Source organism: Vespa crabro, chromosome 12 (genome assembly GCF_910589235.1).
Source record: "Vespa crabro chromosome 12, iyVesCrab1.2, whole genome shotgun sequence".
In the NCBI taxonomy this organism is placed as follows: domain Eukaryota; kingdom Metazoa; phylum Arthropoda; class Insecta; order Hymenoptera; family Vespidae; genus Vespa; species Vespa crabro.
Window position 1 is genome coordinate 3794940 of NC_060966.1, and position 18810 is coordinate 3813749.

Consider the following 18810-nt stretch of genomic DNA (forward strand, 5'->3'; position numbering starts at 1 on the left):
TTCTTATCGTTTAGAAATTTTTTTTCTATAATTATATCTCGATAATATTATTATACATTAATAAGATCTTATTTTCTAATAATGTAAAAGTATTATTATTATTATTATTATTATTATTATTATTATTATTATTATAATTTAACTTCTAATCTCGTCTATCGATAACTATCTATCGATTTACTAATAATTCTTCACATTAACTAATATCATAATTATAACTTATGTTTGGTTAATTCATAGAATTATTAGGATAGAATCGATTAGATATCAATCATTTGAAATATTTTAGAAAATTAATAATAATAGAAATTTATATAACGATTTAATATATAATAATAAATAAATTTAGGATAACTTATAGTAATGTCGTATAAATTAAGAAAAAGAATAAAAAAAGAAAAAAAATTATAAATCGTACCATGATACTACGTGATTAATAATCATCAAATATTACAATATTATCAAACATATAATTTAATCGATCGTTAGTAATAAATATTACTCGTTGAACAAATATAAAAGTTCGTATAAATTTCTTCAAATCACTTAAACGTGTCAAATGAAAAACTTATCGATTTTCAATTAATCATAGATAAGTAGATCGTTGTTCATTTTCATATCATAATAATTCTCAATAAATATACGTTTTATTTGCATTTGAAATGTTGTCTTTGTATTTATGTGAAAACAAAAGGAAAAAGTTAGTAACTACGACGTGGGGGGAAAAAAAAAAAACGAAACCTTTTCTCTCAGATAAAGTTGACGATAATAAATTCGATTATGGGGAACAATTGACACACGACTTAGAGAACGATCGTTCTGTATAAAGAAAGAGAGAGAGAGAGAGGAGACCCTCTGCCAAGAAGCATTGACGTTGTTGATTCTAGAAGTAAAGATTCTGTCGGTAGATATATATATATATATATATATATATATTCATCCATAATTGGAGCGATTGTACGCACGACGATCGACGATCGTGATATAAAATACGCCGTATAAAGACGGCACTTTGGTGGGCTTCTTTGGCCGCTTTTTAGTCGGTGTACCTCTGGTGGTCTCGTTAGAACGACACTGGGAGGTCCGGAAGAGAAAGAGAGAAAGAGAAAGAAAGAAAGAGAGAGAGAGAGAGAGAGAGAGAAACGGCAATAACGCGAAGGTTTTACTTCTTACTGATCGTACCTGAAAAACTCGTGTGCTTCTTGGAAAACGATTCCACTGTACATACATACGTACACATAAACACATATCTGTATATATATATATATATATATATATATATATATATATATAGAGAGAGAGAGAGAGAGAGAGAGAGAGAATTCATTCTTTTGCTATTAGATTCACTTAGATTGTTAATGGATAGATAGGATTTTGTCGTACGACGATAACACATTTGATCTAATGGTAAAACTCAAAAGAAAATTACTTACATAAGTCACTTAAGTAAAATAAATTAATTATATTTAAGATAAATGATCTTCAGTTTACATATATCAATCTTATTAAACTCAGTCATAAGTATTTCTAGATAATGAATAAAGTGAAAGAATATTTGCTTAAAGGGAGTACCATCTTTGTGGTTAACTAAAAAACAGAAAGAGAGAGACAGACAAAGAGAGAGAGAGAGAGAGAGAGAGAGAGAGAGAGAGAGAGAGAGAGAGAGAGAGAGGGTCGTACGAGGAAAAGGGTCCGAGTAGAGACGTTCAACGTTTCGCGTCTGCAAGTTAAGTTATGGTCCCTAATGAGTCGAGGGGGTTGAGGGGCAGGACTAAAAGCGCGAGTAGAGCTCGCTCCGATCCTCGCTCCGTTGAAAGAAGCGAGCTAAGAAGAAGAAGAAGAAGAAGAAGAAGAAGAAGAAGAAGGGCCCTATCGGTTCTTTCAATCTATCCAGGACTACCGTTTACTACCACGGCGCCCTTTAAAGTCACAGGTGCTTCCAGTGCCCGTATATGCTCGTTTCTACGTACACTTCAAAGTGAACCAACGGGAAAATGTATATATAAAAGAGAGAGAGAGAGAGAGAGAGAGAAAAATATATATATATAAACAGAATAAAAGAGAGTGTGGAAGGAGGTGAGATGGATGGAGGGTGGGAAGGAGGAAAGGGGTAAAGTACTTATTCTCAAAGAGTGTTTGTCTTTCTCACAACTTCAAAGTCATACGAAGATAATTCCTAGACTTAAAGACTTGAACATATTACTCGATCGATGAGACGAACGAAAGAGAATGAAAGAATAAGATAGGAAGGAAGAAAGGAAGGAAGGAAGAAAGGAAGGAAGGAAGGAAGGAAGAGAAGGGAAAGGAAGGACATGAAAGGATGTACAGGCATTACATATTATCATGCTCGACGTTTGTATGTATATATATATATATGTAGGTAGGTAGGTAGAAGGACTTTAGGTGTACGCGTGCTCTCATGTCCAGGACCCGTGGACGAGTCACAAAGCGGCTCGTCGTTAGTGCACACAAAGTCGAGGACTTGATCAACACTTCATGTCAGAGCGCGTTTATCTATAAACGGTCCGGTAGGTATACTTCGAGATCAATAATGAGAGACAGAGACAGAGAGAGAGAGAGAGAGAGAGAGAGAGGAAGAGGGAGATATGGCCAACAAACGTTCGTCCTTGTAACATCGAACTAAAAAAAGAAAAAAGAAAAAAAAAAGAAAAGAAAAGAAGAAGAAAGAGGAAAAAATCTCATAATATTTTCAAAAGCCGTATATACATCTCGCGACTAAACTTTCCAATGTATTGAATGGATACGTAAATACATACATATATATATATATATATATATATATACATACGCATACACACATACACATATATATATATATATACATTTGTATGTTTGTACGTACGTCTAATACGATAGGATATGCTCGTAGAAATTAGATGATTCTCAAGATGTGAAATCGTTTTGGATCACGGTAATTTGGACGTAGGATAGAAGTTTGTTACGTGACTCGATCAATCGTCGTTTACCGTCGGCACGGATCCGTCCGTCCCGGTGCTATTTCAGAGTCTGCCAGAGTGCGATAATAGCGAATGCCGTCGCCGAGCGGCGGCGGGCCGAGTATCAACGGCACTTTGAGCCAGATATACGAGTCGTACCAGAGTGACGAGTCGATCCAATGCAATCGTCGTCATTCGATAGAAATAAAACATTAAAGCAGTATGCTGATCGGAACGAACGTAAAACAAAACGAAACGAAACGTACAAAAAATAAAGAAGATAAATAAAAAAAAAGGAGAGAGAGAGAGAGAGAGAGAGAGAGGGAGGGAGAAGAAAAAAACCAAAAAAAAAGTAATAATAAATGAATAAATAAATAAATAAATAAATAAATAAATAAATAAATAAATAAATAAATAAATAAATAAATAAATAAATAAATAAATAAATTGAAAGGAGAGACATGTAGTTAGGTACACATCAGGGATTTTTGTTGCCGATGAGGAAGAAAGAAAAAAAAGAGAAAAAAGAGAAGGAATGAGGGAGGAGGAGGAGGAGGAGGAGGAGGAGGAGGAGGAGGGGGAGGAAGAGGAGGAGTAAGTACATACATGTAAAATGTTGAAAATTGTCGCGTGCGAACCCGAGAAATGAAAGTATTGCTATCAACGTATCGTGTTGCTGTCAGTAACGACGCATTAGCGCATTCATATCGCATTCCGAGGCTACCCTTCGATCCGTGCTCTTAACACGCGCCAGCCAGTATTCATCTATATATGTATGTATGGATATGTATTTATGTATGTATGTGTTTATGTATATGGGATACATACGTATGCTATGGGTAGACACACGTGTCGCATCGATACGGACGACGGAAACGTATGCGATCGAAAATGTCCGCTCTCGAGAATCGCGATAAACATTTCTATTTACTTTCTATCTTGAATATTAGGTTCTTTAAATGTTCCTTTATCGTTCTTTTGCATACCGTATATAAATGCATACGTATACGTGAGGAATTTCAAAATGATTTCTTTATCGTTTCGAATTAACGTAATCAATTCGTAAGGGGAAATTTTTTTTAAATTATAAAAATGTGTGACTATATGCGAGCACGCATGTGTGTGTGTGTGTGTGTGTGTGTGTGTGTATGTGTGTATGGGTAAGAGAGCTTGTAAATATACTATCTTTTTATTAAATATTCATAATTATTAATAATCTATAAACGACATGACAATGATACGCAATTTATATACAATACTTCTATATATATCCATACGTATGTATCTATAGTATGTTTGGTAAATTTTATATTGATTCATTAGTTTATTCATTAATTTATATCATTAACGTACTATTTATCTACTTTCAAAATCTTATCATAGTACGTTTGATAAATATTAACAAAAAGTTTGTATACATAAGAAAGATTAAACGCTCTATATATATATATATATACTTTGTCAAGATCAAACCGAATACATAGTAGATTTATTAAATATAAACAGATATATAATTAAAAATCTGTACATAATTACACTCACATAGAAAATGTGGACCATGTGAGTATGTGTATTTGTTTCTAAAATACAATTAAAAAATCTTTACAGGGATAGTTCGAAAAAAAAATTTTCGTAAGATAGAGAAAAGAAGAAAAGAAAGATTGAGATTTCGAGTATCCGCAATTTGCCAAATGAAATGAAAAGAAAAGAAAGATAAAGAGAGATGGGTAGAAAATTTTTCGTAAGAAAAAAGAAAGAAAGAAAGAAAGAAAGAGAGAGAGAGAGAGAGAGAGAGAAACACTTTACAAAGTTCCAGTACAAACAGACAGGTTAAAAGTTCGAGAAGAAATGATGTGTCTCGCGAAAGGAGGAATGGAATAAAATAGAAAGAGACAGTTAGAGAAAGAGATAGAGAATTTTCCAAAATATAGCAAAAAAAAAAAGAGAGAGAAATAGAAAGAGAGACAGAGAGAGAGAGAGAGAGAGAGAGAGAGAGAGAGACAGATTGAGATTTCGGGTACGCACAATATGCCGCAGAAAAATAAAATAAAGATAGAAAAAGATGACTAGAGAATTTTTCGTATAATAAAATGAGAGAGAGAGAGAGAGAGAGAGAGACAGGTTGTAGAGTTCGGGCAGAAACGAAGAGACAGGTTGCAGAATTCGGGCACAAACAAAGAGACAGATTGAGAGTTCGGACAGACACGATGTGTGCCATGTAAAAAGAAAAGAAAAGAGAATGATAGAATGAGACGGTTAGAAAATTTTTCGTTAGATAAAAAAGGATAGACAGATAGACAGAGACATAGAGAGACAGAGAGAGAGAGAGAGAGAGAGAGAGAGAGAGAGAGAGAGACAAGTTGAGATTTCGAGCACGCGTGAAAATAAGAATAGATAGAAAAGAAAAGAGAAGAAAGGGAAAGAAAAGAGAGTGATAGAAAGAGACGGTTCAACAATTTTTCGTAAGATAAAAAAAGAAAGAGAGAGAGAGAGAGAGAGAGAAAGAGAGAGAAAGAGAGATAGGTTGCAGAGTTCGGGTACATGCGAAAAAAAGAGGAAAAAGTCGTTCTCGGGTCATCGGGTTGGCTCGTCGTTCGTCGAAAGGGCGTTGCGTCGCATCCACCTTTTCTCGTTTCCTCCGTACACGACGTCAGAGCGTCGATAGAGACCGATTACCTCTATGTGTGGGAGACTTTCTGAAAGAAAGAGAAAGAAAAAGAGAGAGAGAGAGAGAGAGAGAGAGAGAGAGAAAGGAGGGATATACGAGGGCCGCCCACGTTGCTGAGACTTTTCATCAGGTTTATTCACTTCTATCGATATCTCTCTCTCTCTCTCTCTCTCTCTTTCTTTCTCTATCTTTCTCTCTCTCTCTCTCTCTCTCTTTCTTTCTCTTTCTTTCTCTCTCTCTCTCTCTCTCTCTCTCTTTCTTTCTCTATCTTTCTCTCTCTCTCTCTCTTCTTCTTCTTTCGTCGATCTCTTAAATTATCTTTACTTTAGATATCATCTAGAACTCTCATTCTTATCTTATTAATTTTAATTGATATATATTTATATCAATTTCGTTATCTTTCTAAGGTATTCTCTAAGTTCGATTTTTATATGACGACATTATTACTTGATGATTTGATTTATATCAGGGAATAATTGTCAATTCGTAGAAATTTATAGGATATTATGAAAATAATAGAAAGATATTATTATTTGAAATTAGAATTTCAAATATCGGCGAGAAAAATTCTCGATGAACTTTTTATAAAAGTTGTTATTTCATTTGATATATGAAATTATCGTCGATATTTTGATTTTATTAGTTTAACTTTCATGAAATATACATATATAGTCTATTTGCATTTTATTAATTATTGAACGTTTTATTAATTATTAATTATTAATAATTTTATTAATTATTGAACATTCGAATTGTTAGATGAACAGATAAGATGAAATATAGTAATCGAAGATTAATCTTCTAATTAGATCGTTATAACAAGTGATGATTTTATATCGACAATAGCAAAGTTGAAATATTTGAAAATTAATAGATCAATGGATTGATTAATAGAAATATATTTTTCGAAAAATAATATATTATTAAAAATAAATTCTTCGTTTTGACAAAATGTTCGAAATTCGTTAATTATTGACGAAAAATATATTATTATTCGTTAACTTTTAATTCGTTAAAAGTCAAAAATTTATCTGAAATTTATAGAACAAATGGCGTTTCATTGAATTCCAATTTAATTCGTACAAAAACATATAGGATTTTTTGCATAAACATTGAACCAATGTGAAATTTAGAAAGTTTGGAATTTTTACGAGAACACGTAAGATTATAAAAAGAAAAAGAAAAGACGAAAAAGAAGGACAAAATAATCAAAGATAATCTAAAAGGATCGTAAGATAACAAAGAAATAAGATTGATCATCTGTGGCGATGCGAATTCTTTAATTTTAACAAATTATGCAAATAATATAATATTCAAAATCAATGTTAAATATAAAAAAAAAAGAAAAACAAAATTCATTTTTAATTATTACAAATCGAAATTTTATTCGATCTTTATAAGAAATACCTGTGTGTGTTGTTTGTGTGTGTGTGTGTGTGTGTGTGTATGTGTGATGTATATTTCAATAAAACTTAAATTAATACGAAATATTATTAATATCTAAATTTTGAATCAACGTAATTTAGAAAGTATCAAATTCTTCAATTATTATAACATTTTATTGGCATATATTGGAAAAGAAAAAGATAATCATGATGGATCATTATAACGTGAGAAAAAGGATCGAAATAAATTTATACATGCGATCATAATTAATAGATCAATATCATAATCACAAATTGTTGGATATCTTGAAAGCGATAATAAACAATTTTCGAATGAAACAAAATAAAATAAAATAAATATAAATACGTGTTAGAAAATTAAAATGACAAATTTCCTTATCATCGTTATCATTTCGTATCAAAGTAGCGTGTTATATGTTTTTTTCTGTTTTTCTTTTTTTTTTTTTCTTCTTTTTTCAAACTTTTATACAAGAAATATTTCACGATGATTATTTCTTATGTGAAACTCATAATGTATTTTAATCTGAACATAGTATCAACGCGACTTAGAAAATATTAAGACCGTGTAATTATTAGAAAGCGCATGTAAAAATGGAGAGGAAAAAAAAAATAAAAGGAAAAGGATCATTGATTTTTTTTTTCCTCGTAAAATTTCGAATTCCAAGAAATATTTTCGAATGTAACGATCTTAAAGTTCGTAACGAGTGTATGACCTTCGATATAAACGGGAAAAAGAATAGAATTAAGAAAGTTTTATTCGATCCTTATAATAGATTCTATCATTTTGAATATAATAGATTTATCTAATAATTTAAAATCGATCAATTTCTTTGAAAACATTGAATCCGAAAGAATATTATCAAATAAAGTGATATTAAACTTTGTAAAAGAGTGTGATACGTTTGTTATAAAAAAAAAAAAAAAAAAAAAAAAAAAAACTGAAATGAAAAGGAAACAAACTTTTATTCGATCCTTATCACAAAACGTTATCATTCCATTTGAAATATTCATTCGATTTTTTTTATTATAATATTTTTCCCTAAGATCACATTACGTCTCATAATATATATTGAATATCAACGTTAAGATATAATTTTAGAGAATATTAAGGAAACAATTTTTTTTCGATTAATTTTAATAAATCTACACACACACACACACACACACACACATATACATAATAAACACACGTAAAAGAAGAAAAGAGAGAAATAAAAAAAGAAATGAAGAAGAAGAAGAAGAAGAAAGAATAATCTAAAAAGACGATGACCTTAACGATGTAAAAGAAAAAAAAAAGAGAGAAAGAAAAAGAGAGAAAGAAAAAGAGAGAGAGAGAGAGAGAGAGAGAGAGAGAGAGAGAGAGGAAAAAAGAAAAGCAAACAACAATAACAACAGCAACAAAGAGAAAAAAAAAAGAGAAGATAAGAAAAGAAAAGAAAAATGGAAAGACCGACCAACAACAACAAAAACAACAACAACAACAACGATGACGACAACGACAACGACAACGACAACGACAACAACAGCAACAACAATAAAGAAAAAAATAGAAGCAAAACGAAAGGAAAAGATCGAACAACAACAACAACAACAACAACAACAACAACAATAACAACAACAACAGCAATAACAATAAAGAAAAAAATAGAAGCAAAACGAAAAAGAAGAAAAAAGGAAAAGAGGAAAGAAACGAAAGAAAAGAAGGAGGAAAGAAAAGGAAAGAAAAGGAAGAAAAACCAGAAAAGATCGAACTTGGATTAGGTATCTCTATCGGCACGGATTCCGCAATACGACGGTAGTCCGATAGGCTTGGCGTGTGTACAGGTTAGCGAGAGAGGGCCCCCATACAGGTATTATACGCAAGCTCTTTGTCGAGTGCGGAGGGTGGGGGAGGGAAGGGGTTATATTGGCGCCACCTCCTGCACGGTTAAGCGAGCGACTAGGGCAGACTTACGCCTTACGCCTCTCACTCTCACTCTCTCTCTCTCTCTCTCTCTCTCTCTCTCTCGATCTCTCTTCCCCACCCTTTCCTCTATCACACTCGCACATACGATCCCTCCCTTCCTCCCACCCTTCCTCTTCTCTTTCTCACTCACTCTCTCAATCTCTCTCTCTCTCTCTCTCTGTCTCTCTCGTTTCCCCTTCCCCTCCGTCGCACCTCGACCCTCTCACGATCCCTCTCCTCTTCTCTCTCTCTCTCTCCCTCTTTCTCCCCCTCTCTCTCTCTCTCTCTCTCTCTCTCTCTCTCTGATGCTGCAACTCCGGCTCGGCTTACCCAACCTAACCCGCGGGCCAACTTCATTCCACGCCGACTGACCACCACCGACGGCCGTCGTCGCCGTCCTCGACGCCGTCGTCGTCGTCGTCGTCGTCGTCGTCGTGGTCGTCGTCGTCGTCGTCGCCGCAACCGCCGCTGCTAACGCCGCCGCCGCCACCGCCGTCGCCACCGCCGCCGCCGCCTCCGCCGCCGCCGCCGCCGCCGTCGTCGTCGTCGTCGTCGTCGTTGCCACCGCCGCTGTCGTCGTTGTCGTTGACGTTGTCGTCGTTGTCGTTGTTGTAGTCGTTGTCGTAATCGTCGTAGTCTTCGTTCTTTTCGTAATTGACACGTTTAAACTATTTCCTTTAAACTATTACCATCGGTACCAATAGTATCCTTGTTATTACTTCCTGACCAATTCGCGAATTATCCTTAAACTCGTTAATATAATATATAATCGTATCGATAATAATAAAACTACGAAGAAGAAGAAGAAGAAGAAGAAAAAGAAGAAGAGGAAGAAGAAAAGGAAGAAAAGGTAGAAGAAAAAGAGGAAGAAGAAAAAGTAAAAGAAGAAGTACAAGAAGAAGAATATAAATTTATCCCGGACGCGTGAGAAATTGTCCTTTTTAATTAGTTTCCATTTTTCTCTCCATTTTAATCCTTGTGTTCTTTTTCCATTCGTTCGTTCGTTCATTCATTTGTTTATTTTTCTTTATTGTTCTTTTTTTTTGCTCTCTTGTTCTATCCTCCTTTCACGGTGAATCTCGTGAGTTACATCGGTCAGATTACATCGTTTCGCGGACGACGATTACGGATACGATACGATACGATACGGTACGGTACGGTACGGTACGATACGATCTTTCGGATATAATCGCGTGCGCGCGAGCCGCGAGTGTGATCATCGTCATTCCCGAAGAAGTTTCTTCATTTTCGTTTCTTTTCCTTTTTTTTTTCTTTTTCTTCTTTTTTTTGGGGATTTTTTTCAGGGGACGGGGTTTCGTTTATTTCGTTTTTTTTTCTTCTTTTTTTTTTGTTTTGTTTTTTAGTGACTGTGTGAAGATTGAAAAGAGTGGGTGGGTAGGTGGGTGGGGGATAAGGAAGGTAGGATCTGCTACGGGAGGTGTCACGGATTAAAAAAAAAAAAAAAAATAATAATAATAATAAAAGGACGTGTTTCTTTGTCGTTTCCAATATATCGTTTTCTCTGTGAAGAAAAGAGAGAGAGAGAGAGAGAGAGAGAGAGAGAGAGAGAGAGAGAAAGATAGATAGACAGATAGACAGAAAGAAAGAGAAAGAGAGAGAGATAGAGAGAGAGAGATAAGAAGAGGAACGCATCATGGACATATCAGAAGATTGTTGGGAGCACGTGGGTCTCCTTCAGGAAGTCTCCCCCTCGGAACCAGCTCCACCACCACCTCAACCAGACTTCCTCATTCAGCAACAGGAGGTGAGTCCATCTTTCATATCTTATCTTATCTTTTCTTGTTGTTGTTGTTGTTGTTTTTTTTTTTTTTTACTTCTCCCCAATCCCTTCCCTTGATTATGATTATTTCCAAGATCCCATTTGATAATTCGATTTGTCATAATTGACGATTTTAATAGATCGTTTCAATTTCAAACTGATCGCTGTATCTGTTCAAAAAAAAAAAAAAAATAAATAAATAAATAAATAAATAAATTGTTTCAAAATTTATTAAATTTTGAATATTACTCTTCGTCAATTTATCCTATTGAAATATTTTTGTTTTATATTTTCTACGTTATCATTGACTATGCTCCTCGTCGATCATTCTCGTCGTTATATTTAAAATCGTGTTGTACAATCGAAAATAAAAAAAAAAAGGTATATAAATAATTTGGAAAAGATCTGTCTGATCTCTGATCAAATCGATTATCATAATAAAATGATGAATTAGATATTATTCCGTTCGAATTAAATGTGATTTAAACGTTCATCAGATGAATTAAAACGCTTCTTATACATACGCACACACGCACACATATGTATATATACATATATAATTTAATTATGACGCGTCTTTCGTATTTGGAGATTTTTTTTTCTTTCTTTCTTTCTTTCTTTCTTTTTTTCTCTCTTCTTTTTCTTCTTTATCTATCGTTAGAAAAAATCGATTACGTCATAAGAAATATAAGTAATGATAACTCTACGATCGTTTTCATTTTATTTCATTTCGATCTAATACAAACATTTTCACGATACGAAAGACGGGAACATTTTCACGGTGAAATCTTCTGTTGTTATTGCTCTTACGTTGTTTACATGAACGTCAGCTACTTAGAATTCATGCAAATTACATACACACACATATATATATATATATATACATATACACACATACATAGATATTCTTACGTTCATCAATATTTCCACCTACGAGTGGATATATAATTATCCTTCAAAGAAATTTGCCGACGATTTTTCTTTAGCCGTTATACAGTATATATGTATATATATATATATATATATATATATATATATATATATATATATGTATGTATATACATATATGTATCTATGTAGGTACTCGAGAAAACACTTAAACCGTTCCAACGCGGAAGATAATACTCGTATCGTTTCGAGGACTAATATCTAATTAGCATAATACACTTTAGAATATCTTAGATGCATTCGCGAACATATTGGAATTTTCCCGCGCGTGGCCTAACTTACGCATACACGTACGTAACTAGTTAAAAATTATTTGCACATTTTTCATTTGCGTTAAAGAATATCACGATATAGTATTTAATTTACGTGTCTTAGCCAATCGAAAAATTTTTTTTTCATTTATCTTAATTATTCAACGAATCAAAAGATTTACGAATAAATCGATAGTAAATTTATTCGTCAGATAGATCAGATTTTTCTTCTTCTTCTTCTTCTATTATCCTGTTTCACTTTTCTTTTCTTTCGTTTTCCTTTTTTGTTTTTTTTTTTTTTTCTTAAATACTGTAAATGTTTCACACGTTCTCGTAACACGACGCACAAGAGATAAATATACATACGTGTATAAATAATGTTCAAAGAGATTACAAACGATTATGACCTTTCGATTATGCTCGAATGACTTTCATTAAATTCATACGATATCATAATCACTCTTTAGGATAAATATATTCGTTCTTATACTCGATATAGTTATACGATAACAATATACACACATACACATATATATATATATGTGTGTATTCCAAAAGAAAAAAGAATTTTATTTTTCGATCATTATAGAAAATAGATGCGATATAATTATCTGTCTATAGTTATAATAATAAATCCGTATATCTTTCTCTAATTCCTTAAAATTTTGATTGGTCCGTAATAACAAAGAGCAGCTGGCCATATCGATTCGGTTCTATATTTCTCTCTGTTTGTTCAAGCAAACGAATCGATAATGATCATACCATAAAACACTATCATTAAACGTTGATCGACAGAGGGTGTAAGATTTAGATGTGCTTTATACGTATACAATGTTCTATTCGAAATAAGAAAGAGATGAATGGATAAATGTATTATGAACAGAAAGAAAGAAAGAAGGACAAACAAACAAACAAACAGAATGGAAACGAAGAGAGAGAGAGAGAGAGAGAGAGAGAGAGAGAGACGGATTATTACAATGTGTATGTAAGAAAAAAAAGAAAGAGAGAGAGAAAGAGGGAGAATAGAAAAAAGAATTGTCGAAGGATCAAGAACTGGTTTCATTTCAATCTTGTAAGTCCCGTATAACGAGTTACAGATGACGATAGAGAAAGAGAGATAGAGATAGAGATAGAGATAGAGATAGAATGAGATAGAGGGAGAAAGAGAGAGGATATATCGAAGGTATCCAAAAGGTAGGGCGTTAGTTATGGTGCCCTGTAATCACATAAGAAATTATAGGTATTTAGTCGGTGCGCATGAATGAGTGGGATAAAGAAAGTTTAAGGAAGAAGATATCGATGGCATCGGGCGCGTGCAGCCTTCGCGAAATACCCTAACTCCTTCTCAAGGCCCCTTATCCCATCCCACCCAATCTCATCCCACTTTATCGTACCCTACCCCATCCATCCAACCCCATCCACCCATTTTTTTTTCTTTCCTTTTGTTTCTTCTCTTTTTTGTTCTTTTTTTTTTCTTTTTTTTTTTTTTTTTTTTATCGAACCCTACACACACCGATCATGATTCGTAGGGCCGCTTCTAGGTATAACCTACCTGCTTTTGCTTGCACCTGCTTGCTTCGCGCTCAGATTCGTTCTCGATATTTTAACCTTCTCGCAAATTTCTCTCTCTCTCTCTCTCTCTCTCTCTCTCTCTCTCTCTCTCGATCTCGATCTCGTTCGCGTTCTCATTCTCGTTCTTTTTATATCTATCTGCTTTCCAAGACACCCCAATATCGACGTTAATTCCTTCGTACGTAAGATAATGGTGCCGCAATAATGTGTTGCGGCAACGCGATCAGCTGCTTGCTTATGGACACCAATCATTCTTCTTCTTCTTCCTTCTTCTTCCTTCTTCTTCTTCTTCTTCTTCTTCATCTTCTTCTTTTTATTGCCGTTGTTAAATCCTTTACGTGTTTATGAATCGAGAAGAGAGAGAAAGAAAGCGAGAGAGATAGAGAAAGAAAGAAAGAAAGAAAGGAAAAAGAAACAAACGAACAAAATAAATAAATGAATAAATTAATTAATTAATTAATTAATTAACTAATTAATTAATTAATAAAAAAAGAAGTAAAAGGTACGAAGGCACTCACGCACGCACGCAAGCAGGCAGGCAGGCAGGCAGGCAGTCAGGCAGGCAGGCAAGCAGGCAGGCAGGCAAGCAGGCAGGCAGATAGGCAGACAGGCAGGTAGGCAGGCAGGCAGGTAAGCAAACACGCAAGCAAACACGCATGCAAGCACGCACGAATACAAGCAGAAACGAACGGACACCTGTGCGCGCGAATTGAAAACTCTTAGTATTGTATATAAAAGCATTCGCCGGGAGGGAAAAGAATTTCTTTCCGAGTTCTCTCTCTCTCTCTCTCTCTCTCTCTCTCTCTCTCTCTTTATCTCTCTATCTATCTGTCTCTCTGTCTCTGACTATCCATCTCTCTCTCTCTCTCTCTCTCTCTTCGAGAAGTGTCAACGTCTCGTAACTCGGTAGTCGACTTATAAATCTGTCAACAGTACCTACGAGGAACGAATTACCAATAGCCCGACGTATACTTCTCGCCGCGTTCTCTCGATCCATCGAGAAACGTTTATCTTACTCTTTATCCCTCCTTTTTTTTTCTTTCCTCTTTCGTTTCTTTTTTTTCCCTCTCTCTCTCACTCTCTCTCTCTCTCTCTCTCTCTCTCTCTCTCTCTATCTCTATCTATCTATTTATCTATTTATCTCCCTCTCTTTTTCTTCTTCTTCTTCTTTTTCCTCGAACTAAAGAGTAATAAGAGGAAAATTGTTGGAATACGAGATCGTTCGTCAAATCGTAATTGCCTGATAAAAGTACTTACGCGCGAGAAAGAGAAAGAGAATGAGAGAGAGATAGAAATAGAGAGAGAGAGAGAGTGAGAGTGAGAGAGAGAGTGAGAGTGAGAGAGTAGGAGGGAGAAAAAATGGCGATTATCTTTTTATGATATTTTTTCCTTTTTTCCCCAAAAAAAGAGAAAGAAGAGGGAGAGAGAGAGTGTGTGTGTGTGTATGTGTGTGTGTGTGAGAGAGAGAGAGAGAGAGAGAGAGAGGAAGAAAGAGAGTGTGCGTTAGGTCTACTCACGTATGAGTTTCCCACGGAGGGCCAGTTCGGGCCAGTTCGTGTTGTGTGGGAATATCTCGTGCTTATTACTCGTGCATAGGTAACACGTTCGATGGCCGATCGAGGAGTCGGCTCTCTTGTATTTTTGTATTCCTTTCTCGTACAAGATCCTTCCTTTTCTCTCTCTTTCTCTCTCTCTCTCTCTCTCTCTCTCTCTCTCTCTCTCTTTCTTATTCTTTGGGTCACACAGCTTCCTCGTAGGAGGGCCCTATTTGCACACGCGCGACATTCCATCGTGCATCCGTGAAAGGGGGTGGTAGGGTAAAGTGGGGTTCGATTATTCGCACCGAAAAGGGACGACGTATCTGCCACGGGGGAAGAAATAAGAAGAAAAGAAAATAAGAGGATGTGGCTCGCGTAAGTGCTCCGGGCACGTAGTAGAACCGTGAGAGAACTCGACCGATTTGCAGGATAACGATGGCTTACGTCGTGCTTCCGAATTGCTTATCTTAAAGACGATTTTCTAACGTACCAACAGGCATCGGGAACGCGCGACGCGTCATCGTACTCGCATTGAATTTGCGAACTCTCGTGGGATCCGATTTTCTAATATATTTGCCAACTCATTTAATTGCAAATATATTAAACGATATACAACGATACGTACGTACGTATTGATTCGATTTTCTATTCTATTCTGCGGGGTTTTTTTTTTCTTTTCTTTTTGTTTTCGTTTTTTTCTTTTTTCTTTTTTTTCTTTTTTTTCTTTTTTTTTTTTTTTCTTTTTTTGTTTCGTTTTTTTCGTTTCCTTTTTTATACAGGTCGGACAATAAAAGACGCGATTTTTCACTCGTTAAAAATTTTATAGACATTTGCAAATCGTAAAATATCGTTTTCCTTCTTTATCCCCGATACTTCTATCCGGTTTTGCTTTTTTTTTGTTTTTGTTTTTATTTATTTATTTATTTATTTATTGTTTTCTTTTTTTTCTTTTCTTTTTTTTTTCATATGCCACGACGTCTTACGCCTTCGAATTTATATTAAATTATGTCTAATACGACGAGAATTTTGAAATTTTATTTGTTATGTTTGAGATAATTAAAGGATGTAAGATTTATGAAATCGTTGGATCAATTTTATACTATATTTACTAATTCATTTAATTGCAAACATATATTAAACGACGCATCACGACAGTACGTATTCGTTTTCTTCCTCTTTTTCCTTATTTTATATTTTTTTCTTTTTTTCTCTTTTTTTTTTTTTTTCTTACGTCGGATAACAAACGCGATAACATTTGACGCATTAGAATTTTTTAAATAATAATAATCAATGATTTGTTGAATCCGTGTTTTTATTATTTCGATCTTTTTCCAAGAATTATTAAGATATTTTCAAATTATAAAATGGTATCTAATTTTTTTTTTTATTTTCCTACGTTTGATAATACATCGTGACGTCTAACATGTTAGAATTTTCTTAGATCGCGGTAATTGAAGGGTCGCGTATAAAATTTACTATGTCGTGGAATCGATTTTCTAATATATTTTCCAAGTCAATTAATTGCAAATTAAAAAACGATACTTATATCTGGTTTTGTTTTTTTCCTTATTTTCTTTTTTTTTTTTTTTTTTTTTTTTCTTATGCCACGAGGTCTTACGCGTTAGAATTTATTAGATAACGGTAATTAGATGATAGAATCTATCTTACATAGAATTACGAAATGATGGAATTAATTTATTTATTTTATCTTTTTCAATTTTTTTTTTCTTTTTTTTAGATATTCGCAAATTATAAAATAATATTTATTTAATATGTTTCTAATGTCATATAACAGTAATAATATTTTACACGTTAGAATTTATTAGATTCCGCGATTAATCGAAGGATTGCATATAGAATAAATGAAAATCATCGGATCGATTTTCAATAATATTTTCCGTGACGTACGTTTGATGAATTAAAATCAAATAAAAGTAATTTGACGTTTGACACGTTAAAATTCATTAGAGAATTATAATTATAATGTTACATTTTTATCTCGCTTATTTTATCAGAATTCTTATTTCGTGTTATTTATTTCTATAAATTCATATAACAATTATAAAACGTTCGTTTTATTTCTAGATTCGTCAAAATCACATTTGTTTTAATATTTGTTATGGTTATAATTTCTCGTTTTAATTTTTTTTTATTTTTACGTAAGAAAAAAATGTCGCACTTATGTCGTGCAACGTTAAAATATATTATACGATGATAATTCCAACTAATTTAACATAATCGTTGTACTTTGACGGAATTAGAATCTTTCCACTCCTTCAATTTTTCTAATCTACTTATTTACAAATAATATTATCATGAATATTATTATTATTAATATTATTATTATTAATATTATTAATTATACTATTATTCGCAGTTATATGATTATGTTCTATAATGTCATTCCCTCAATCGTTATCTTAGAATATGACATCATTACTCTTCGTCTAACGTCAGAAGCTAACGTACGACATACGATCATTTTTCATATTTCAATCGTTTAGTTTATCGTCGGAGTTTCAACTGTTGAGTTAGAATTATTAATTAAACCGTGGAAATAATTAAAATCGAACGTTCGATAACATCAAAAGAACGTAACCTAATCATTATACCGATTTTCTATCACACTCGATTATTCCAATTAAAATCATTTGCAAATTGTCTAACGATATATATACATAATATATCTTTTTTTTTTTAATATTATCAATCAATCATTATTATGTTTTTCTTAAATTAGTAATTAAATTGTGCAAATAATTAAAATCAAACAAACATTCGATAACACGAAAAGAACGTAATTTAATCATTATACTGATTTTCTATCACACTCAATTATTTCAATTAAAATCATTTTTAAATTGTCTAACGATATATATACATAATATATCTACATAATATATAATATTTTTACTATTATCAATCAATCTTTATTATGTTTTTCTTTATTAATTAAATTGTGCAAATAATTAAAATCAAACAAACATTCGATAACACGAAAAGAACGTAATTTAATCATTATACCGATTTCTTATCATACTCGATTATTCCAATTAAAATCATTTTCAAATCGTCTAAAGATATATATATATATATATATTTTTTTTTTTCTTATTTTACCATTATCAATCAATTGTTATTATCTTATTCTTCTCTTTTCTCTTTCTCTTTCTCTATCTCTCTCCCTTTTTTTTCGATCGGATGTAAAGTATATTATATATAACCTGCTCTCTCTTTCTCTCTCTCTCTCTCTCTCTCTCTCTCTATATATATATATATATATATATATATATATATATATATATATATATCTTTCTCTCCATCTATCTATCTCTATCTCTCTCGATTCGAGTTCAGATTCGAGAGTCTTGCCCGTTAAACGAGCTTTCTCGAGGAATTTATTAGGCAGCGATAATTAAAGGGCGGTACACCTGTGCCCGTTCGCTTCTCGACTTGTCTCGAAGGCTCATTTCGGGTCCGTCCCTCTACAAGTTCTCTCGCTCGTATCTTCCACTTCCGGTCTCTAACTTTCTCTCTCTCTCTCTCTCTCTCTCTCTCTCTCTCTCTCTCTCTCTTTCTCTTACAAACCCTCTCGTACATTTCTGTTCATTCGGTATCAGTTTGCTCTAAGACCACTCTTGGAATCCTGAGCTCTTTCGAAGAAGCAGCACCTCCTTATCCGGATACTAATCTCGACGTTCCAAAGTGTCCCATGAGTAGCGTCGCACCTTTTTCGTTTTCTCTC

At 33.4% G+C, this 18810-nt stretch overlaps 1 protein-coding gene across 1 annotated transcript in view; it reads left to right on the top strand.

Moving 5' to 3' along the window:
* The first annotated feature begins 10415 nt into the window (after positions 1-10415).
* Positions 10416-18810, top strand: part of LOC124428351 (homeobox protein araucan-like) — a 136624-nt gene continuing 128229 nt past the window's right edge. The window contains exon 1 of the mRNA XM_046972293.1: positions 10416-10741. Coding sequence (XP_046828249.1) covers positions 10631-10741 — 111 coding nt within the window. The 5' untranslated portion in view covers positions 10416-10630. The remainder of the gene's footprint in view (positions 10742-18810) is intronic.